We start from the raw sequence: 24,468 nt of genomic DNA on the forward strand, positions 1-24,468 counted from the left end.
ACGATTTATGTGTTTTTACATTGAAATGTAAATAAATCAAACTTATGAAAATCGGGGGAAATAACTATGTTTCGAAGCCGGGCTCCAGATAATGGAATGGGTTATGACAGTTGTGATAAATTGAATGTGGTTGTTTGTCACACGCAGTGGCGGATCCAGGAATATTTTTCAGGTGATGGACTGTTTTTAGATGTTTCAGTTTTATAGGGTCATATATAAAAAAAATTTGGGTCGTTTCGACGGTCCGGTTGTATATTTACTAAATTCAAGCCTTCAACAATCAAATTTAATTTCAACAATCAAATTCATTATGTTTTTGTAGTCATCCAAGTAGGATTGTTCATGGTCCGGTTTTGACGTTTTTTATGTCAAACTGTGAGGCAAGCCGTTAATAATGGTTTTTTATTATAGAAAACCGAAACTTCAAAATTTAAAACCGAACCATTACTGACAATTTGGTTTCATGGATTAGGTTTATTTCACATTTGTATAAAATGTTAACATGTCATATAAAAAAGCTACCTGCAAGTTGTTCAAGCATAAGAAAACCAGATGTCCAAAATAACTATCTATATAATAAAAATATGTGCATTTCAGAAGTAGTAAGAAAATAAAACGAATGCCCAACTTCTAGAATCGAACCCCAGAAATTCGCCTTAACAACCAAGGCCTTAGCCACTCCCCCACTTTTCTAGTTTTGTTAAGCAATGCACTCCAATTTTATAAGGGGGTGCACTCAAGATTTTATATATAGCATTATGCTCGAGTGGTTCCCGTGCACCCCCTCCTCCAAGGTAGATCCGCCCATGGTCACATTATTTGACTTACCAAAAATATTCTATTCGTTACGAGCACGTATACCAGAAGCTTACCTTACAAATTGGTTGCATCATTTTCTAACAGTCAGGATATTACCTCAATTTATCCCAACATAAATTAAAATCAAGTAAGGAGACCTTCAAATGTACAATTTAAAACAAGTGTTGAAAGTTGAAGTTGCAAATACTAGTTCTAAAAAAACTTTATAGGAAGCAGACTTTACCTATTTTTATTGGAAATAATTTTACCTTACTTCTAACAAGATAAATCTAATGGTGTAAACAACATTAAAACAAAAGGCCTACTGTTAACTTTTTTTATTTTTAAATTAGAATAATGACTAATACACCTACTAATCATACTTTTTATTTATTTATTTATTTTTATTTTAAATCCACACTATTATGTACTATACAGCTCAAACCCCCTTCACCTCACTGAGACACCTATGTTATACACCTCCACTGCTAACTAAGGATGAATTCGGTATCATGGTACCGATACCAGTATCGAAAATCGCCAATTTTGGTATCGGTGTCAGTACCGAAATGTTCGGTTTGATACCAGTACGGTACCGATATTTTCAGGGCCGGCCCGTGGGCCAGCGAAATGAATATAAGGATTTAGGCCCACACTTAATTAGAGCCTCCAAATTATATATATATATATATATATATATATATATATATATTTAATCAGTGGATTAAAAAACAAAAATAACTATTGGTTTGATGGTAAGCAGGTATACTTTTTAGTTGTAAGTCACAAGTTCGAGACCAGCTATTAACATATTCTTTTTTTTTTGTTTTTTATTTTTTTAACACAATTGTGTTAAAAGGGGCCACAAAATCTTGTTTCAATTTAGGCCTCCGATATCGTTGAGCCGCCCCTGGATATTTCTTGCAAAATTCAGGAAATACATGTATCATATCGAATCATACCGGTACCGAAAACCCAAAACTTGATATCAATTCAATACTGACAATACCAAATTCAATACCGGTACTGAGAAAACTGATTCTCAATACCAATTTACCACCAACATGGAAACCAAAAGATTCAAAGTGAACCCCATGTGGGTTCTAGTGTCTTTTCTCCACGTCCACTAAATAAAACACACATACTCTCTTTTCTCCCACATGTCATAAAAAAAACATCCTCGTGTGTTACTACCTTTTTAAACCCTTAAATTCATTCCTATGATTCCCACAACATTCTATTCTGTTTCATAACAATAACACTATGTCTACTCCTTTCCACCTCCAAAACTTCCCTGACCTCCGCCTCCAAATCCCTCCGGACTCCGAAGACGACGCCAACCAAACGAGTTCGGGCGACGGGAGCACCCGTCGCCCTCGTGGCCGCCCTCCCGGTTCCAAAAACAAACCAAAACTACCACTTATTATCACCCGAGAAAGCGCCAACACGCTTAGTGCCCACATCCTAGAAATCAGCGACGGATGTGATGTTTTCTCATCCGTCGCTAACTATGCTAGGAACAAACAACGTGGGATTTACATTGTTAGCGGTACCGGTACCGTTAACAATGTAAGTCTCAGACAACCTGCCTATGCAGGGTCTGTTTTAACCCTGCAAGGCAGGTTTGAATTGTTGTCATTGTCAGGGTCCTTTTTACCGCCCCCGGCCCCACCAGGGGCCACCAGCCTGACAATTTATTTAGCTGGGGGACAAGGTCAGGTTGTGGGTGGTAATGTTGTTGGGGCTCTTGTGGCGTCTGGGCCGGTTATTGTTATTGCGGCTTCTTTTACGAATGTGGCGTATGAGAGGTTGCCGGTAGATGAAGATGAAAATGTGGTTGGTAATGGGGATGTGGATAGTGGCGCGGGTGATGCTGATCACGTGTTTCAAGAGCCGTCGTCTATGGGTTTGCCGTTTTTTAATTTGCCGCTTAGCATGCCGCATGTTCAGTTGCCGGTGGATGGTGGTGGTGGTTGGGCTGGTAACGTGGCAAACCAGCCTGCGTTCTGATATAAGAAAGATTTTCTGGGTCCGTCACTTATTACTACATTTATTGTTTTGTTTTCCATTTGAATGTGATTTTATTAGGTTAATTAGTTTGTTTATTTCGGTTGTAGTTTTAGTTTATTTTTTTTTTATATTGTGAGTTTTGATAAAATCATGTTCTTATGTAGTTGTTACTGTTTTGAACTTCTGATCTTTTTATTGCTTATAGATGGTTAATCAATCAATCAATTTTTACTTTTCTTAATCGAAATCGACAGCAACAAAAATCTAAAACCGAAGACCTGACCTAAAGATGGTAGTTAGTCTTGATCAGAGGTGATAGGGGTGTGCGTGGTGTGGTGTGGTTCGGTACGGTTTTTTAGTTAAAACCAAACAGAAAACTAAAATTTCGGTTTTTAGAGTTTTTGAAACCGTTTAGTTTCGGTTTTTCGGTTTCCGTTTCGGTTTCGGTTCGGTTTTGGTTTTTTCGGTTCGAGCTTGAAAACTTTAGGTCGAAAAAAAGTTGGCAAAAAAATAATGAATTTGGGTATAAATTATACTGTTAATTGTAAAATAATAAACTATTATACATATGATCAAAAATATTGGAGATAAATATTTTTTAAATTCTTATAATTTACTTAATATAAAATATATAAAAAAAACAAAAATTTAGGAGTTCAGTTCGGTTTTTCGGTTTTTATTACATGCAAAACCAAATCCGAACCGTTATTGCGGTTTTTACAAAAACAAAAAACCAAACCGTCGGTTTTTGTTTCGGTTCGGTTTTTTCAGTTTGGATTTTTCCGTTTCGAATCGTTTTTTCGGTTTCTTGCACACCCCTAAGAGGTGACCCGGAAACTGGAACTGGTATCGAAACCGATTTGGCCAAAGACAGCGGTGGGAACCCGGTTTTGATTTTATTGACTCAAACCGAACCGGTTTAAAGAAAAACCAAGTTTGTACACCTCTAGTCTCAATCAGGCCATGCTGAGTCAGTTGTGTTGGAAAACTGGAATAAACTGTCGGGCCAGTAATTTTGGGTTGGGCTAATTTAAAAGTATTTTGAGAGTTCGATCTTTTGTTGATGGATACAACTGAATAATACTTTGCATTTGGGCAAGACAAAACCAGCCCAAGGTCCAGTCCGCTTTCAGATTCGGTCTAGATCCAATTGTTTAGGTCCGGCTCCAACATATGTTGTCATGAATGATAAGAGCATCCACAACAACAAACATCTACAAAACGTTACATCTAATTTCCTTTGTTCTCGAAAACTCCACTTTATTCTACAACAATAAACCTTTACAAACCCATCAAATAATATAAAATATATATACATGTTATATGTATATATATGTGTGTGTAGTTGTGAAAGTAAGGCTCCACCTTTTGTCACCTATAATGTCTGGATGAAGTCTATGGACACACAGACTTGTGAAACAAACTTTCGTCCCCTCTTGTTTGTCACATTAATCTACATCATCCATACATTGGGTTCCACACCTCATTGTAGATGCTCTAATATGTGCATGTGTTTTGATTACATGAGATATGGATTTTAATTTTTTCAAGGATACATGTTAATTTCTTATTTTCTAGTTTTAAATCTACTGAGAATTTATAAATGCATGTGTTTATTATATGTATTATGGTCTATTGGTCTTGATGTCTCGAGTACCTAATAAGGTATATATTTATAGTAGCTTTAGTTTGAGGTTTTCTTAAGGCAATAGCGATTTTATGTGTAGCTCTTATTATGCTAGTGAGGCATGTCATCGACTACTTTTTCTTCCTTATTTTAGTCGTTGATTCAGTTGGTCTAACAAGTTCTAATGCATATGATTCAAATAAACTCAATCAAACTAGTTATATAACTGATTATGGTCTAACCGAACGGTCTTACCTTAATAACAAAATCTTGCTAGCTAGTGGGTGGCGCCCCTCGTATTTTTATAGTTAACCGAAACAATTTAATAACAAAATTTTACCTTGTAAACTAATAGTTACATAAAAACCATAAATTTAGATATCTTTCACGAATTTCTAATTTAGTTACTTGCTAGTCACGTGACAACATAGTAGGCTAGTAGCTGGATTTTCTGTATATCTGCAATACAAATAAAAAAATGACGAATCTAATGAACATAAAACATGCCATTTGGTCTACATGACTAGACAAGCATTCGGATTTTCATCACTAAACATCTGAGGGGCATAGACGTAGTGAACAAAATACGGGATCTCACCATCAATACCCTTTGCTTCAACTTTATTCTCTTCAAAATCAACAATCTTGGTGGACACAACATCAACGGTCACCTTCTTCTCAACCTTCTCTTTTGGAGGAGCTTCGGTTATGATTTCCACGTGTTTGCGAGCTCTCTTTTGCATGTAGGTCACAATCTTTTCCGCCTCGATGCTCCCTTCTACTAGAACAGTCTGCGACTTTATGTCAGTTTTGACATTGTGTATACCTGTAATATTTTACGTTAATTTACATACTTACAACAAAGAACTCAATGATATTATTGTGCATTTACCTTTGTGTTTGAGAAGCTTGGCTCGAAGATCATGCGCACATTTGTCGCAATGCATATAGGCTTTTATTTTTGTTGTCTTTATAATTTCCTTATTAGAGAGAACATAACAATAAGGTTGGAGTAAGCAAAAATGTAATTGTCACTATTTTCTAATCAATTAATCAAGGTATATAGGTTTCTATTAATCCTAACTATCGTCTTTTGGCTGCTGTCGGTCTCAACTAGCAATTAATCAAGGTATATAACTATCTTCATTTGGAGTAAGCTTAAATTGGCTTCTGACACTCCCTTTTTTAAACGTATATGTTCCTAATGGTCCGTGACTAACAGGATCCTAACGCCGTTAGTTGCAGGTCGCCGGAAAAAACGTTTTTGGCGGGAAAAGTCACATTTTTTCCGGAAAACACCACCTGAACACCGCCACCACCACCAATTGACTCACCACCAACCAACCACCACCATCACTTGAGCACCACCAACCTATTCCGACTATGATTCTAGGGTTTTGGGGACCTCAATAATTGGGGTTTTTACTAGCAAAATGTTCCTAAAGGCCCGATACAAAGTTACAAAGATGTTTGGGACGATATGTTGCATTTTCCGGAAAAAAAAATGTGAGTTTCCGGCCATAAACGTTTTTCCGGCGACCTGTAACTAACGACATTAGTATTTTGTTAGTCGCGGACCGTTGGGAACAAATACGTTAAAAGTTGGGACCGCCAAGAGCCAATTCGTTAGTTGGGACCGACATTAACCAAAATATAATAGTTGGGATTAATAAAAACCATTACACCAATAATCAAATCCTTGAAAAGTTAACTTGATGAAAAAAAATGCTTGAAAAGTTTACTTGATGAATATTTATATTTATATTATCATCACAATGATTTCACTTCTTTTCTCTACATGAGTTTAATTTATTAATATTAGAATGTTTTTCTTATGCATTTATCTTATTAACATCTTTACCGAATATGGAATTGTAAATGTAAAATGCTTCAAGGGGCATGACTTCATAGTACTCATGTACGAATTCCATGTTGAATATATATATATATATAGTACATGAATTAACTGATGAACATACTTTAACCACCCTTGTTTATGAGACGTGTCATCATTACAAATGAAGTTACGTTTCCGCTAACACAAGATTGCTTGTTGACATCAAGTAATGTTAGGAGTGTCATTGGTCAAATTTTTGGGCTAATAATTTTACACATGTTTTCTTTTACTTTTATACTTTATAAAATAGATTATTGACCCATGGTGAAGCGCAGGTTATTACCCGCTAGTTTTTATAATTAGGCCAAAATAAAATGTACACATATTAATTATACTAGTTAGTCATCAATTTGACATTGTTGACACAAACAGCTATATAGTTTCAAGCATCTATCTATTCTAGTAAAAGACTATTTAATTTTGCCACTTGTCATTCTCTTAGCCATCCTTATCTTTTTCCAACTTATTTCAATATATGGTCTTTATATTTTAAACAATTTTAACATATGAATTTAATATTTTTAATAAATGTAAATAATAACTGATTCACTCATTGACATTAATTATGCATCATTGTCGAAGAATTTGGACTTGTCTGGTAACTAAAAATTGTTTTTAAACTGAGATTCGAGCAGGAGTGCAAAATTTTTTATATAAGTTTGGTTTCAAATTTGGATTAAAATTTTCTCATATGCATTTGAACTCAGGAAAATGTTTATTTTTCTAATTTTCTCTAAATATTTTGAATAAATATTGCAAACATGAAAAATACTTATTATATATATCTTGAAAATTATAATTATAATACATATGTATAACAATTTACTATATGAACTATTTGTCATTTTTATGACTTTTTTTGTGTAATATAAAGGGTTTTAACAATAAGGTCAATATCAAAATTTTCTATATTTTCTTTCATAATTCAGACAAAAATGGTTCAGAAATATATATTTTATTGGTTGATTTATACTTTTTTATACATTTAATATGCCTTATAAGACAAATTATATATTTAATTTAATATGCCTTATAAGACAAATTACTTAAGATATTGAAACCTAGAATATCGTTTTCATCAGTTATTTACATAATTTCGATATTATATTAACTTATTAATTTTATTTTTATACAAATACAACGAACTGGGGTTATGTTAGTTTTACCTGTTGATTAATACAAAATTTAAGTGTTTATTATGATTTATATTCAAAAATAATAAAGTTATACATAAATTTTTTTATAAAAAAATACAGTTATAACATTTATTATTAAAATTTAACAAAATTCCTTAAGATTCACATCTTAATTATAATGTAACTTAATAGAAATATATTATTATTATTATTATTCATAACTTAATCATGTTGATCATTATATTTAAAGAACATATTCCATTTTCACATTTAGTTTTTTTAATAAAAGATTGTTAATCCGATAAAAGTCATTTACCATGCTTTCATTAAATCGTAAATCTCTGCTTCTTTTTTTTCTCTATAAGTTGTTAATATATATATATATATATATATCGATTAGTTAAATATTCAAACAACTTCCCGTAGTATTAACTAATAACACATGATTAGTATTCAAAATATAAATATTCCTAATCAAATACTTTCAACTATTATAAATAAAAATCACTACCTTCACTTTGTGCAACTTTAAAATTTTTAATATTCTGATAACTCAAAATAATCACTATTATTTGAACATGCTTTAATGTTAGTATGTCTTGCCATTTTTCTAGCAATTACATTAATATTAAATGAAACAAATCATTTTGTTATATTTTAATATTTGGTTTTATATGTTTCTTGATTATACAATTGTTAATTGTAAAATATATAATCAATTAACAATTTGTCATAGATATAATATTAATGACAACAAATTTATCATGATCAATCAATTTCAAATTCTAAAGATTCTAAGGATGATTATCTTATCAAGTTCGGGTAATCTGGTTTTTGGGATAATCATGATTTTTGGATAAACATGAGCTGATGATCTTAAATGACATCATATTAACTAGATTAAAATGTATGATATTTAATGTATATGAATATTTTTTTTGTTAGTTTCATGGATACATTATCATTTATCTAGGGTTGTTATGTACATGAAGAACCTTATTTGACACGCGTAATATGTTACCTTATCAAGGGTTATAAGCAGACATGTACTAAAGATTTTGATTTTTGATAAACAATGTATACCGACCAATACAATCACAAATGTAATGTATAAGGAAAGTTTTACTTATTTGTAACATATTTGTGTAATCTTAGTTATTAATTTATGTAATTTTAATGTAAATTGTAATTGTATTAATAACATATGATCATCTTGTTAAATGTATTTTACTTAATGGTTAAAGTTTAAATTTTTCATCAATTACCCGTGTAATACACGGGCCTCAAACTTGTTGATTATATTTAAGTGTTTAGTTGCTTAACTAGTGTATTAGACCATCTCCAACAGATTTTGGTTCAAACCAGCCACATCACTGTCACATCAGCTTTCTTAAAAACCATCTTTTTTACTCCAACAATACACATTCTCAAACCATCTTTACATTTCCATATCATCACTTACTTTTACATTTATTTTAAATAAGAATTTCAAAATACTATAAAATATTTATTTTTTATAATTTTATTTAAATAAATAGCAATATAATAAAATTTAGTAAAAAAATAGATTAACTAAAATATAACAAATAGATAAACAAAAAAAATTACATAATTTAAAATGCCCATTAATAAATCGATACTAAAATCGTTAAAAAATAGATAACAAAATCAAACTAAGAGTTGAAAAATAGATAATAAAATCGTTAAAAAACTAGTCGTTTTAAAAATTAGCCGTTAAAAAAATTAGCCGTTAAACTAGTTGTTACGTAAAAAATACACAAACAAAAAGACATGATTTTTGAAATAAATATAAAAATATGTATATATGTATAATATTTTAATATATTTTATAAATATAAATATGGGTATATATATATATATATGTAGGCTGATGTTTGAGGCCCACAATGGATGGTTTTTGTTGGTTTGAAAAATCAAACCTCAAACATTAGTTTTTGGTTTAAACCAATTACTCCAATGGTTTATATGGTTTTTGGCTTGGTTTGAATCTAAAAAAACCAACCATTGGAGATCGTTAAAATAAAATAATACGAGTTGAAGTAACTCTTACTTTCTTGCTGATTTCCTTCACCATTGGTTTCTTTTCTTGTGATAAAATCTCAACCTTTTTCCTACTCCATTTTTCTAATCTTCCATGTATTTTATTTACTTCAAAAGTGCCCTCCACTCTTATTTCACTCTTTTCATGCATAACATCAACTTTATGAACACCTGTTTACAATATATATATATATATATATATAAATAATTAAAAAAAATCTATTTAGCACTATAACTTACAACTTCGCAATATTTCTAAAACTAGAACATAAGTTGTTTATTATTTATTAATTAACTTATATATATCGGATACCTTCGCTACAATTTTACATATAATAGTAAGTATTGTACATATATATACACTTAATAAATTAAATAATGAGTATATAAACAAAAGATCCTATGCGAGCCTACTCGAGATCTTTGAAACTCAAGTAATGCTTTGTTTATTAAACAAACTTACTTTTAAGGCTTGGGTTTGTTTAAGCTTAGGTTAATTTGAGCTTTAATGAGCTAATCTCGAATAGACCTTTTTGGCTCGTTTACACCCCTATTAGAATCAAGTATCAATTGATCTTATAAAAAAAAGGACCGAAGATTTGTACAACAAATAATAATAATAATAATAATAATAATAATAATAATAATAATAATAATAATAATGCCTTCAAACAAACAACACCAATTTTGTGACAACATGAGAAAAAAAAAACTTTTTCAGTTTGAATAAATTATTTATTACCTGGAGTTCTCATAAGAGGCTTCTTAATATCATGAGCACATTTTTGGCAATGTAAATTAGCTTTATAAACTGCAATGCTGATTGTTTCTTTCTTTGATTCTACTTTCGCCATGGTCGGCGCAACCGGACTACTTCTTGGAGTTATAATATGATCACCACTTATGAATATCTCTATATGTTGTAAAAACCATGTCATGTGTTTCAAGAAATTAATGTTTGGTGGGACTTTAACTAGAGTGGTTCACTAACCACTGCAAACGTATGAGCTTAAATGATGTTTGGTATTTGTCACTTTTTGAAATATTCTAACTTATGTGGTGTGACTTGTGACTTATGTATGTATTGGTTAAGGAAAATGAAAACTGATTTGTAGATGGCTACTACTACGAAACCATATTTGTGTTAGGAGCAAATTTGTAGCAAATACCTGTATATGTAGCAGCGTGTAGCAAATACATGTCCACCGTTGATTAATGCCTCAAACGTACGTCGTTGATTACGTGTCTGACGCTAGGAACGCGTCTAGTACCTGTTAACACGTCAAACGTTACACATTCAATAAGATGATTTTTCTTTTTTCATAATTTTCAATACCTATTGTGTAATGCAAGTACATAGGTCTGTAAACGAACCAAACATTCAACGAATAGTTCGCGAATCGTTCGGTCTAAAGTTTGTTTATGTTCATTCATTTATTAAAGGAACGAACATGAACAAGAAATTTCGCTCATTTAGTAAAACAAACAAACAAACGTGCACAGAGCCTCTGCTCATTCAATTGTGTTCGTGAACATTCGGTAATGTGTTCATGAATGTTCTTACATGTTCGTTTGTATATGTTATTTATGAAAGTTTTTTTTTACATTTATATATTTTATCTAAACATTTTATATTCTTTAATTTATTACCCCTGACATTGAATAAAAAAAAATCATATACTCACATTGTTTTTGCATTGTTCGAACTTTTTTTCTCATTATTCAAACCGATGAATACATCGATCTCAATATATAGGCTCCGTTAATTTTATCTGTGTTCATAAATACATTCATTTCCTTAATAAATGAACACGAACATAAATATCATTCGGTAAGTGTTCATGAACACACTATTTCTTTAAGGTGTATTGGTTTTTATTAATCTCAACTAACGAATTGGCTGCTGACGGTCCCAACTTTTAACGTATATGTTTCTAACAGTCCGCAACTAACAGAATCCGAACGCCGTTAGCTACAAGTAGCTGGAAAAACGTTTTTGTCCGGAAAAATCACATTTGTTGCTGAAAAACACCATTTGAACACCGCCAACCAACCACCACCACTTGCGCACCATCAACCGGTTCCGACGATAGTTTTAGGGTTCCGGAGACCTCAATAATTGAGACTTTTACTAGAAAAAAAGTTTCTACAGTCCGACACAAAGTTACCAAGATGTTTGGGACAAAAATGTTGAGTTTTCCGGCAAAAAAACGTTTTTTCCGACAACCTGCACTAACGGCGTTAGGATTCTGTTAGTCACAGACCATTAGAAACAAATACGTTAAAAGTTAGGACGACCAACTCGTTAATTAGGACCCGCAGTAACCAAAAGACGATAATTGAGATTAATATAAACATATATTCCTAGTGTATATCTTTATTTATTAACATTGATTATATTGATCAAGTTGTAACACTGATTGAGAGAATAATAATAATAAACATATAAAGTGATCTACTCGAATCACATACAGAGCATCAATGGCGATCGAATTCAGCAAAAACGATTTCATATCATGCTGCGGAAGCACTCAATTCGCTGAACAAATGGTAGCCAAGGGACCTTTTGCTACCTACGACGAAGCTGTGGTTGCAGCCAACAACATCTGGTTCAATAAGGTCTGTATTATTATTATTATTATTATTATTATTATTATTTATGTTCATAAACTATTGAATTGAATTCTGATTTTAATAAATTTACAGGTTGATGTTCATGGTTGGCTTGAAGCGTTTGCTGCTCACCCCCAAATTGGACAAAACCCTTCACACAATAACCCCACTAGTGCTCAGTAAGATTATTGTTTCTTTATTCGTTAATCGATATCGAATCGATTGATCAATCGGTGCGAGTTAGGCTTGTTTTATAGGGGTGTAAACTAGGGGTGTTGTTCGGGTTTTTGGATGGGAATAAGTGACAAGATAACCGACTCATTTAAAGTTTGGGTTGGTCGGGTTAGTTTGGGTTCAGGATGATTCGTTAATCGATGACACGTCAAATCGAATCCATCATTAGATGCAATTTAGGCTTGCTTGATGGGGGGAAAGTGACCAGATAACTGACCCATTTGAAGTTCGGGTAGTTTGGGTCAGGTTGTTTGATGTTCGGGTTTAGATGTAATGTGGAAAAAGGATTGATTTTTTTAACAAAATATGATCAAAATTCATCATGTTGCTAAACAAATATCTTCAAAATTCAAACGTGATATGACAATATGATATGATATTGTTCAAAAGTCACTAAACAGCTCTATTGTTTAAAAGTCACTAAACATATTATAATTTCCAAAACTTAATATTCCAAATACAAAAGACTCCGAACCAAAACGTGTCTATAAAAATAAAGACAATAAATGTTCACTTTTTTATTTTTTGAATTCGGCTTGTTCAGGTTTTTTTGCTGGGATAAATGACCCAATAACCAACCCATTTAAGGTGCGGGTTATTCGTGTTTGGGTGGCTCTGAGTTTCGGGTAAGAATGACAACTGTAGTGTCAACGAGCCGAGCTCGGCTCGTTTCGAGATCTTTTTCTAAAGCTTGAGTTAGGCTCATTAGTCGTTTTTCAAGCTGGAGCTCAGCTCGTGTATATTTATTAATTAAGTCATATACATTTTTAATTATTTATATATTTTGGGAAAAACCTTAAATGGGTCTAAGCTTGGCTCGAGCATGCTTGCAGTACCTTAAGCGAGCCAAAGCTTGGCTCGAGCTCGGTTTTGCATTGTGAAATTAGTACATAGAGGTTCATAAGAGCTATAACTTAAAAGGACACTAGGCTCGTTAAGGCTCGATGAGCCTAAACGTTCTTCCCACATAAGGCAAGCTTTATTTGAGGCTCAGGCTCGGCTTGGCTCGTTTTGAGCTTTTTATCGATTCGATCTCGAGTCGCTCACGAGCGCCTCAGCTCTTTTGCGACCCTATTTATTGATCATCACTGGTTATATCTATTATGAAATTTGATTAATATAATATGGAAACAAGATTTTAACTTTGAAATTGATATGAATTTGTAATAAGAACTTATTGACTAGGGTTTTAGTTTATATCTTATCTTTTGAGTAACAAAATAATAACAGTTTAGTTAACCGAAATAACAGAAAACATGAGAGTATGAGACCACTATTAAATTCACCATTGTTTTGTGAAATACGAGACCTTGATTCTTGTTAGCACTAACACTAAAACTAAATCTTGTTGATTTCTTTTTATGCAGGTGGAGCAAAGGGGAGCAGTCCACGCCTCTAGCGACTGCAATTGATTCTACCCTACAGGTTATTCACCATAATGTTAAACGAAACGTGTTATTTTGTTATATTAATAAGAAAATATACAAATAATGTTACATTTGGAACTGCTCCACACACACACACACACCATATATATATATATATATATATATAGGATCATGTGAGAACTTTTTTGAAATTGAGAACCATTTTAGACCACAAAAAACCCAAAAATTTAAAAAAATCATAAAACAAAAAAAAACGCAAAAATAAAAAAAGTAAAAAAAACCAAACTTCTTATTTATCATCTCGGTTTCATGAAAAAAAACCCGTCTCGGTTTAGTTAAATTATACACATATGTATAATATGTACATACATGTTTTTTTTTCATACACATGTACAATTTAAGGTAAATGATAATGTACATATGTGTACATTGCGTAACTAGAGATTAAATGAAATTATACACATGTGTATAATACGAAGTTTTTTTTTTATGAAACCGGAATGATATATAAGAATTTTGGTTTTTTTTACTTTTTAAAAATTTTTGTTTTTTTTTTGTTTTATAATTTTTTTAAATATTTTTTAAAGGTTTTTTTGTGGCTCAAAATGGTTCTCAAAGTTCTCAATTTTCAAAGGGTTCTCTTAGGATCCTTACCCTATATATATATATATATATATATATGTAAATTTGACTTCTTTTTGCAGGAATTATACGAGTGGAATTCTCGATACAAACAAAAGTTTGGATTCGTTTTTCTTATATTTGCATCTGGAAGGAGTACTCCTGAAATATTATCCGAGTTAAAGGTAACCTGTCACATATGAATATATGCTTATTTTTTATTTAAGTTATGCTACATATTGACTGATGTTAATATGTTATGCTATTTTTGTAGAGACGTTTTTCAAACAGGCCGATCGCTGAGTTTGAGAGCGCGGCTAAAGAGCAAATGAAAATAACCGAGTTACGTCTTCAAAAGCTTTTCTCAAACATACAAGTTTCTGCTTCTCAGCCCCCTGCAAGTGATGTCACTAAAGCCGAAGGTTATTTACTTATTTTACATTTTTGATGTTATTTCTTTTTAGTCTTAAACATTAGTACTAACATTGATCTTTTTAATGTAGAAGGTCGGGTGAACATTTTAGGAGGGCATATAACCGCTCCATTAATATCTTCTGACCCAAAATCATCTTTGACAACTACATGGTCCCGCCCGCCCATCACAACCCATATACTAGACGTGGCCCGCGGGTGTCCTGCTGCTGGAGTTGAAGTCCTGTTAGAAATGTACAACAAGCAGCCCGGCCCGGTGTTTGGTGACTCGGATAAAGATACGTGGATAACACAAGGTTCATCGGTTACTGATAAAGATGGACGAAGCGGTCAACTGATGAAAATGGTCAATGATTTGACCCCTGGTGTGTACCGAATAAGTTTCAATACTGGAAAATACAACCCGAACGGTTTCTTCCCGTTTGTTACGATCGTGTTTGTGGTCAAAGAGTCCCAAAAAATGGAACATTTTCATGTTCCTTTGTTGCTTTCACCTTTTTCGTTCTCTACATACAGAGGCAGTTAGGTATGTCATACATATCTAAGTCATGATAAAAGTCAAAAGTTAAACCCGTGTTTCTGTTATTCTGTCATGTACGTTACTATGCTCTGCAATGTATATGTGACCACTCATTAAAATGTTGCAAACCATTTATTGGTACTTATCGGCTCACAAGTCACAACCAGACCGAACCCGAACCCAAACCGAAGGAAGAAAAATAAAAGGTCCGATGGTTCGGGCTTGGATTCGGTTTGGTCCTTTGACTCCTTTCTATCTTATAGTTTCCGTTATATTTCATATATTTAAATAGTATCATTATTATATGAAATGGTTGTGTACATAATATTTTGGATTCGGTTTGGTCCTTTGACTCCTTTTTTTTTTATGAACGAGGACAACGGCGAAAACATTTTAGTTTTTTTTACTTTTTCCGTTTTTCATTTATATTTTGAGTTATGATTTTTTATTGTTTTTTTTGAATTTTTTAATTTTTGTAAGGGGTTTTTAATCTTAATAAAAACCCTAAAAAATTCAAAAAAATTAATAAAAAAATCATTACTCAAAATATAAAACAAAAACAAAAAAAAAATAAAAAAACTAAAACGTTTCGTCCGTTGTCCTCGTTTCAAAAAAAAAAAAAACCCCGACCCGAAACCCGTTTTGACCCGTTCCGACTTGGACCCATTCCAACTCCGACCTGTTATGACCCGAACCTGTTGACCCTAACCCGTTCCGACCCGAACCAAAACAACCCATTTTTTAGTTGACACATACCGACCCTGACCCGTTTCGACCCTAACCCGGTCCGACCCATGACTCGTTTCGACCCAACCCAACCCATTTGCCACCCCTAATTCAATCTTAATATTATGATGTATTTAATAGTTAATTTTCCAAATAAATAAACCACCTATGGATTTGAATATTTGATAACAAAAAAAAAAAACCAAGGTCAACCTTAAATCACTCCTAGATTAAAGGTGTTCCAATGTCATCAGCTAGAAAATGGATGCACCTTATTTAGGACATTCTAATGCCTATATGCCTACATATATATGTACATGGATGTTTGTTGAATCATTCCATCAAAGACTCAAACTATATTCCAAGTTTGACTTTTAGGAATCAAGAAAGTCAGCGAATATGCAGGCGATTAGGGAAAAAATTAGCGATATTCGAGGGACTCGCAAAGTTAAGTCTGATGTCTTAAATGAACAACAGGTATGGCTTTTCGGTTCTATTAAAGTTTAATAGAATCGTTGGTATGTACAATAAGCCTGAAAACAAAACCGGTTAAAAAATGATTGCTTGGTTTTGTTTTAGACTCGCCCCACGTCAAAGCCGATCAAAACCTTCGGTTATAATATCTTTATAGGCAAAATAAATTTGAAAAAACATATACATAATTTTGTTTATTTGTATCAATATATATATATATATATATATATATATATATATATATATTAAGTCGTTCTTTTACGCCCTGCTTGTGGTGCGCACATATAATGTATATATGTGTGAACCCTTAGGTGGGTAAAAGTAAAATTGCACTAATTTTGACGTTATTTTACTAATCACGTGAAAATAACGTTAAAAGTGGCGGAAGGTTAATCAGGCATCATGTGGTGGCGTTGATAGCCGAAAGACAAGGGCACATGCACCAATCTGCCGGTGTCCCGATGATTGAGTGTTATGTGTCTTATGTCCAAGGCTTGATTCAAAACTACTATCGAGCCGGGGGTCTCACCGGAAGCAGCCTCTCTATCCCTATGGGATAGAGGTAAGGCTGTCTACATCTTACCCTCCTCAGACCCTACCATAGCATTGCTATTGGTGGGATATACTGAGTACGATAATGATGATGATGATGATGATGATGATGATTAAGTCGTTCTTTTAAATTTTAAATATTATATGTCATCAAACAAAACACGAACCGTTTCCTTGTTTTCCTATAAAGACTAACTAGTATCGAAAACGCCTCGATATTCCTACAAGTCTTTACGGCCGTTAAATTGGTAATCCAGGCTGAGTTGGCACGAGCACAAGCACAAGAGATGGCTCAAGAGGCAAGGTTAATACGAGAAGCCGAAATTGCAATGGGTATACAGACAGAAGAATATATCCAACAAGAGGCAAAGCTCACAGGTGACCACAAGTACACAATTGGCTATGGTGGGAGTGGCCTAAACAATCGGCATTCGCTTAGTCCTCGTAGCAGCTACACTGGTTCCACCTCACGTTATTCTGGTGGCACATGCGCCTCAGCACCGAGCCATGACAGCCGAAAGATGGCAATACATCACAAGTATTTGTAGGTTAAGTCATTTCGGTTCTAAAGATAGTTTTGATGTTGTGGTTAGGGATTGTATCAAGGGTGTATAATCAAAACTCTAAATGGGATTGCATATAATATATACATATATGTTTGGTTTCATAAATAGCTCACTTTGCATATCACATATTACACGGGTAACTGATGAAAAAGATAATTTTTAACAATTAAGCAAAATACAAAAAACAATAAACTTATCATACATTGTTAACAGACTGATGTTCGACAGTATTGGTTATTTTTCGTCCTTCAAATTAGTATTTAATACCTATTAATTAACAAATGAATGATAATTAATGATTTTAAGGATTTAGTTGGTTTTAAATTATGAGGATAAATGTGATGTGACAGTAGTGGCAAAACATTGTAGGTTTTAATTAGAGAACATAAATTATTTAAAATTATATTTTGTTTGTACTTAGGGTTGTCATATCGTGTATACCCGTACAAGATAAGATACAAACACGATAAGACACGAACACGAGACATGTATACTTGTACACGACACGAAAACTTATAATGTACCAGTATCCCAAACCCGAATACGAACATGTTAATGCCAAGTATACAAGATAAGAAGCGAACATGTTAATTAATACTGGTGGCGCCGCTGCAACTACGAGGGGCCGGACTGCCGGACAATCAGAGATGTGGAGACCACCGGACTACCGAAGATTCGGAGAGGGAGAATTAGAGAAGGGTTTGTACGCCGTCTATATGTGTTGGATTAGAATGATGTGCGTCGTGTTCATTGTTTGGTATAAAAATTTAGGGTTAACTATTTAAGGTATATAACATACTATATTATTATTATATATTTTTATTTATAAAAAAATCTAATTAGGTACTAACGGGAACGGGTATTTTATCTGTGTAGACACGAAAATTAGCAGGTCGATTCGTATATACTATTTAGTACACGAAACATGTTAACATCATACCTAATACCTGTTAAAGTCTTGTAGATTCGTGTCATGTATTCGTATATGTGTCTAAATTTTCAACCTAGTGCTACTCATATATATTTCAATAAAAGACTACCCACATTCACATAAAACAAATTAAAAGTGGTTGGAACGATGGGTAACTAAAGTGAAAAGAAATAAAAATAGTTACGTTATGTTCCAAACCAATGATAGATAACATACATATTATTATTATTATTATTATTATTATTCTCTGTTGATCATCATGGCACTAGCAAGTCAGGTATTCTTTCTTGCACATTTGGTTGTTTATAATTAGGTATAGTGGTTTTTATTAATCTCGACTATCGTCTTTTGGTAACTGCTGGTTCCAACTAACGAATTGGCTGTTTACGTTCTCAACTTTTAACGTATTTGTTCCTAACAGTCCGCTCTTAAATATCTTGGTTACTTTGTATCGGACCCGTAGGAACCTTTTTCTAGTAAATGCCCCAATTATTGAGGTCGCCGGAACCCTAGAACCATCGTCGGAATCGGTTGATGGTGCTCAAGTGGTGGTGGTTGATTGGTGGTGAGTCAATTGGTGGTGGCGGTGTTCAGGTGGTGTTTTCCAGCAAAAATGTGACTTTTCCGGCGACTTGTAACTAACGGCGTTAGGATTTTGTTACTCGCGGACCGTTAGGAACAAATACGTTAAAAGTTAGGACCGGCAGTGACCAAAAGACGATAGTTGGGATTGATAAAAACTAATATACCTTATAATTATATAATGAAACTGCACATTGTTATTAGCTTGATTATACTTTCTACATCTTTGATTTACACCTACAGTGCTTCTTTATCGTTTTTGTCACACGGTCATTTGTTTAAATCGCAATTTCTTGTGTCATAAACGTTAGCCTAGATTTTACAGCGATAAAGTTGTTCTAAAGTTTACATTTATCGTTTAAGACCCGACTAAACTGTTTAGTAGTGTAACAATAAGCGTCACTTTGTCAGTAGAGCTAAAATCGATTTTAGTCTATTTACGCAGTTGTTGCAACAACCCGAATTTTCAGATATCAAAATTATAATATTTAGGGGTGTGCAAAGAACTGAAAAACCGATCCGAAACCGAAAAAACCGAAAACTCCAAATTGAAAAAACCAAACCAAAACAAAAACCGACGGTTTGGTTTTATGTTTTTGTAAAACCGCACTAACGGTTCGGTTTTGGTTTTGCATTTTTGTTTTTTTATATTTTATATTAAGTAATTTATAAGAATTTAATAAATATGTAACTCCAATAGTTTTGATCAAATGTATAATATGCTATTATATATATTACAATTCTCAAATTTCAATTCACACACAAAATTACTATTCACTTCAAAATGTGCTTTCTCATTTGTACTTTATGCTTTATATGTTGTTCAAGCACAACTAAGTTTATGCATATAGTATGTACCATGTGCTTCCACTGTTGTATGTTTGTATCCCTGATTGGGTTTGCCAGGTGTTGCTCCATGCTATCAGGGCCGGCTTAACGGTTTATAAGGCCTAAAGCTAACTATAATGTTGGGACCTATTTCAAAATCTATTTTATATAAACTATCATCCTTTACCCGAGCTTTAGACCAACAATAAAGAATTTTTTAGGCTTCTCTTTTTGTTTGTTTAATCTTTTAGAATGACATTATTCATACTTTCAAGTTCTATTTTACATTATAATTCAAAGTTGCAAACAAAGTCACAAAGAATCTAATCTCAGTAGCAAACAGTTCACATAATTTAAGTATAAAAATTGGAAACAATAATCAAAATTCACAAAAAAACGAAATCAAAACATGAAGAATTAGGGCTTATTAGTGTACCTTATAGCTTCAAAATAGGTTAAACAAAACCAGAATTAAGTCGACAGGCCTTCAAATCAAACTAATTGAATTATGAATTAGGGCTCCAAGAGGAATCAAATTAATCGACTATTGAACTCGGAATCAAGCCGCCTTTGAAGAATTGATGTTCCAGCTTCCCACCTTAGTTAACCATTTTGAAAGCTGATTGAAGAGATCTCGATTTCGATTTTCATATTCATAAATTTAGAACTTATGCCTTTCAAAATAAAAATAAAAAAAATACAGAACGTCAATATGTAATGCCGCTTCAATTCCTTGCATTTTCCATTATTGTTTTTGGTTAAGGCCTCTTCCTTGTTGCTTATGGCCCATCAATATATAATTAGCTACCAATTTGAAAAAGCCCACTTCTGAATATGAAAGCCCAAACTATAAACCCTTGGTCTAGCTGGAGGCCTTCTAAGACTGAAGGCCCAAAGGATATGCCTTACTTGGCTGCCCACAGGCAGGGCCTGCATGCTATCTATCTGCTCAGCGTACAGTTTCACCTTTCCCAAACATCATCATATTCATCTGATCATATCTAAAACCGCACCACGCACACCCCTAATAATATTAATAAAAGATAATAATAATAATAATAATAATAATAATAATTGTGTAAATTCACACACATGCACACACATAATGATTTAATTTTCTTAGGAATAATAGAAGTAATAACTCTCTTCATATATTAGATATTGGTTAAACAAAGTTCGAATGCGAGAACCATCATATTAAACAGGCCTGAGCAGCTAAATGTGACTTCCCTTGAAATGGTAAGATAGTAAATGTATTCAGGTATTAGTTACTACCATAGTTTTCTTTCAATTATGAAAACTACGTTGCGTAAGCGAAAGGTAAACATGTTAACTTATTAATCATTCTAGGCGTCTCGGCTCTTAGAACTCTTTCGTGCCTATGAAGAGGATCCCAGTGTGAAGCTGATAATTGTTAAGGTACTTCTTGCATCCCAACAATATATATATATATATACATATACATATATATATATATGTGTACATATATAATGTTTTTTATAATTCAGTTTTTATTAAGTTAAGACTAACACCAAAATTTGGATGCAGGGTGAAGGAAGGGCCTTTTGTGCTGGTGGTGATGTTACAGCTTTTATTAATGGTATAAATACAAGTTATTACTTAATATTAGCTATCTGATGGGTGCTTTATTAATTGCTAACGTGATGATTTTTTATAGGGCCGCTTTATTCGGTAAACTGTTGTTTACACAAAAGTAAACGACAGGTTACTTTATAATTTTTTTTGTTTTTAGTCTAGGGGTGTATGAAAACCAGGACCCTATTTTTATTTGGTGTATTTGTTTTAATTAATCTCATCTATCATTTTTTGGTCGCTGCCGGTCCCAACTAACAAATTAGTTGCTGATGGTACCAACTTTTAACATATTTGTTCTCAACGGTCCGCGATAACGCCGTTACTTGCGGGTCGCTGGTAAGACGTTTTTGGCCAGAAAACTCACTTTTTTTCCAACGTTTTCGTCCCGAACATCTTTGTAACTTTAGATCGAACCTTTATGACCCTTTTTCTAGTAGAAGCCCCAATTATCGAGGTTGTCAGAACCCTAGAACCATTGTCGGAATCGATTGGTGGTTCTCAAATGTTGGTGGTTGGTTGGTCGTGAGTCAGTTGGTGGTGGTGGTGTTCACGTTGAGTTTACTGGCTAAAAATGTCACTTTTCAGGCGACCTCTTAGGATTCTGTTAGTCGCGGACCATTGGGAACAAATACGTTAAAAGTTGGGACCATCAGTAGCTAATTCCTTGGGACCGACAACGACCAAAAGATGATAGTTCGGATTAAAAAAACCAGTTCACCTTTTTATTTTATATTTGTATCAGGAGGCTGGAAACAAGGTGCAATTTTTTTCCAAAAGGCATATACAATAGATTATCTAAGTGCAACTTACACCAAAGTCCAGGTAACACAAAGTACTAAAATCTTACATTGACAAAAAAAATAAAAAATTGTGAATAATAATCATTGAGAACATATATACTTGAAGGTATCCCTCCTTAGAGGAATTGTTATGGGAGGTGGTGCAGGCCTTTCATTACATGGTAGATTTCGAGTTGTCACAGATAATACGGTATGTATATTGTTTCATATAGGGTTGTAAACGAATCGAATGAACATGGACAAAGTCTTGTTCATGTTCGTTTGTTAAGGAAATAAAGTGTTCACGAACCTTTACCGAACGAGATTATATGTTTGTGTACATTCATTAAGGAAATGAAAGTGTTCACGAACGGTTTACGAACACAAATAAAATTGGCAGAGCCTAGAGATTGAGACCGAAGTATTCATCAATGTGAATAATGAAAGACTGTAAATGAATCAAACGAACACGAACAAGGGCATGCTCGTGTTCGTTCATTTAACTTTAAATGGGCACGGATACTTAATTGAACAAATATTTATGTTCATGTTCGTTTATTTAAAAAATGAATAATTGTGTTCATTTATGTTCGTTTGTTTAAATTCTAAACGGACATAACTGAACAAAGATAAACGAACATAAACGAACATATACTAACAAATGTAAATGAACACAAAAACATAAATGAAAACACTTAAATGAACACAAATTAACGAATATAAAACCTTTTAGTAGATGACTCATCCCGATAATATTTAATTATTTTCTATTAATACATAAACAAACATAAATAAACATACAAAAACGAACATAAACGGAACATGTGTTCATGTTCGTTCGTTTAGTTAAACAAACACAAATTTTTGTTCATGTTCGTTCGTTTATAAAATACACCGAACATAAACGAACAACGTTCGGTTCGTTTACAGGCCTAGTTTCATAAGAGTGACTACATTCTTTTTCACGGTTAACGAGTTCGATGGTATGATATTGCAGGTTTTTGCAATGCCAGAGACTGCATTAGGGTCGTTCCCGGATGTAGGTGCCTCGTATTTCTTATCACGACTACCTGGATTCTTTGGTAATTATTTTTTACTCTCAATGTGTCTTATAACATTAATTAAACAAAATAACATGATCTTAATTTAAGTTGATATAATGGCAGGAGAATATGTAGGTCTTACGGGTGTGAAATTGAATGGTGCTGAAATGCTTGCATGTGGTCTTGCAACACACTTCGTCCCGTTAAATGTTCGTTTCATTTTGATTTTTTTGAGCTTAAACATGTTATTAATTCTTGACTGACATGTATATAATTTGTCTATGCACAGAAGTTATCCTCATTAGAAGATGCATTATGCAAAGCAAATACGGGCGATCCTGAAATTATCGATAATATTATACATGACTTCTCGAACAAAAATCCCAAGTTGAAAGAAAATAGTCAATATTTACGGTATGCAGGGGTGTGCTTGGTGCTGTTCGGTGCAGTTTTGGGCTAAAACCGAACCGAAAACCAAACTTTTGGTTTTTGATTTTTAAAACCGTTTGGTTTCGGTTTTTTTGGTTTTTGGGCTCGGTTTGGTTTTGGATGCGGTTTTTTCGGTTTTGCTAATCGGATAAAAAATTTTTGAACAATTTTTTTTTTACCCAAGATATTGAAATTAGGCATAATATTTTGTTCCCTTCAAGCTAATTATTAATAGAATATTAAATATTTTGATCTAAATATTAAAAGCTAATGAAAGATACAAACATATTAGTTATTAACGATATGTTAAAACTAAACAAATAGGCATCGGTAGGTTCAATATGGTTTTTTGTTTATTTCGGTTCAGTTTTTTTCAGTTAATAATAAAACACAAAACCAAACCAAACCCAATATTTCGGTTGTTGCTAAAGTTCAAAACCGAACCGCCTGTTTCTAATTCGGTTTGGTTTTCTCGGATCGTTTTTTTTTTTTTTTTTTTCGGTTTTCTTTCGGTTTTTTCGGTTACCCGCACACCCCAAACGGTATGTCTTATTTTGAGTTGAGAGATTTTTTGTTAACCGTGAAAACTCGTGAAGAATTTATTGGACCCCACCAATAGACTACT

At 33.1% G+C, this 24,468-nt stretch overlaps 3 protein-coding genes and 1 pseudogene across 4 annotated transcripts in view; 3 read left to right on the forward strand and 1 right to left on the reverse strand.

Moving 5' to 3' along the window:
* The first annotated feature begins 2,061 nt into the window (after positions 1–2,061).
* Positions 2,062–2,971, forward strand: LOC143631370 (AT-hook motif nuclear-localized protein 23 pseudogene; annotated as a pseudogene).
* A 1,874-nt stretch (positions 2,972–4,845) lies between these two features.
* LOC143631322 (heavy metal-associated isoprenylated plant protein 4-like) lies at positions 4,846–10,409 on the reverse strand. The gene is made up of 4 exons (XM_077100116.1): positions 10,272–10,409; positions 9,540–9,700; positions 5,328–5,415; positions 4,846–5,261 (listed from the first exon to the last, which is right to left on the reverse strand). The coding sequence occupies exons 1-4, from the start codon at positions 10,381–10,383 to the stop codon at positions 4,951–4,953; spliced, it is 672 nt and encodes a 223-aa protein (XP_076956231.1). The 5' UTR covers positions 10,384–10,409; the 3' UTR covers positions 4,846–4,950.
* Positions 10,410–12,002: 1,593 nt separating this feature from the next.
* LOC143631323 (uric acid degradation bifunctional protein TTL-like) lies at positions 12,003–15,626 on the forward strand. 2 transcript variants are annotated; one of them, XM_077100117.1, is made up of 6 exons: positions 12,003–12,148; positions 12,236–12,321; positions 13,744–13,801; positions 14,469–14,570; positions 14,660–14,807; positions 14,889–15,626. In XM_077100117.1, exons 1-6 carry the CDS (start codon positions 12,011–12,013, stop codon positions 15,341–15,343), a joined length of 987 nt encoding a protein of 328 aa, XP_076956232.1. In that variant the 5' UTR covers positions 12,003–12,010; the 3' UTR covers positions 15,344–15,626. The 2 variants fall into 2 exon arrangements, with proteins under 2 accessions (XP_076956232.1, XP_076956233.1); XM_077100118.1 differs by having other exon boundaries at positions 14,892–15,626.
* A 3,203-nt stretch (positions 15,627–18,829) lies between these two features.
* The window catches only part of LOC143631343 (3-hydroxyisobutyryl-CoA hydrolase 1-like), a 30,424-nt gene continuing 24,785 nt past the window's right edge, over positions 18,830–24,468 (forward strand). Inside the window, exons 1-9 of the mRNA XM_077100135.1 lie at positions 18,830–18,863; positions 21,155–21,235; positions 21,347–21,415; positions 21,545–21,596; positions 22,335–22,414; positions 22,499–22,582; positions 23,369–23,453; positions 23,538–23,623; positions 23,704–23,828. Coding sequence (XP_076956250.1) covers positions 18,846–18,863; positions 21,155–21,235; positions 21,347–21,415; positions 21,545–21,596; positions 22,335–22,414; positions 22,499–22,582; positions 23,369–23,453; positions 23,538–23,623; positions 23,704–23,828 — 680 coding nt within the window. The 5' untranslated portion in view covers positions 18,830–18,845. The remainder of the gene's footprint in view (positions 18,864–21,154; positions 21,236–21,346; positions 21,416–21,544; positions 21,597–22,334; positions 22,415–22,498; positions 22,583–23,368; positions 23,454–23,537; positions 23,624–23,703; positions 23,829–24,468) is intronic.

This window comes from Bidens hawaiensis, unplaced genomic scaffold, assembly GCF_021521415.1.
Source record: "Bidens hawaiensis isolate Kalapana, Puna unplaced genomic scaffold, B.hawaiensis_p1.1 tig00006061_1, whole genome shotgun sequence".
Taxonomy (NCBI): domain Eukaryota; kingdom Viridiplantae; phylum Streptophyta; class Magnoliopsida; order Asterales; family Asteraceae; genus Bidens; species Bidens hawaiensis.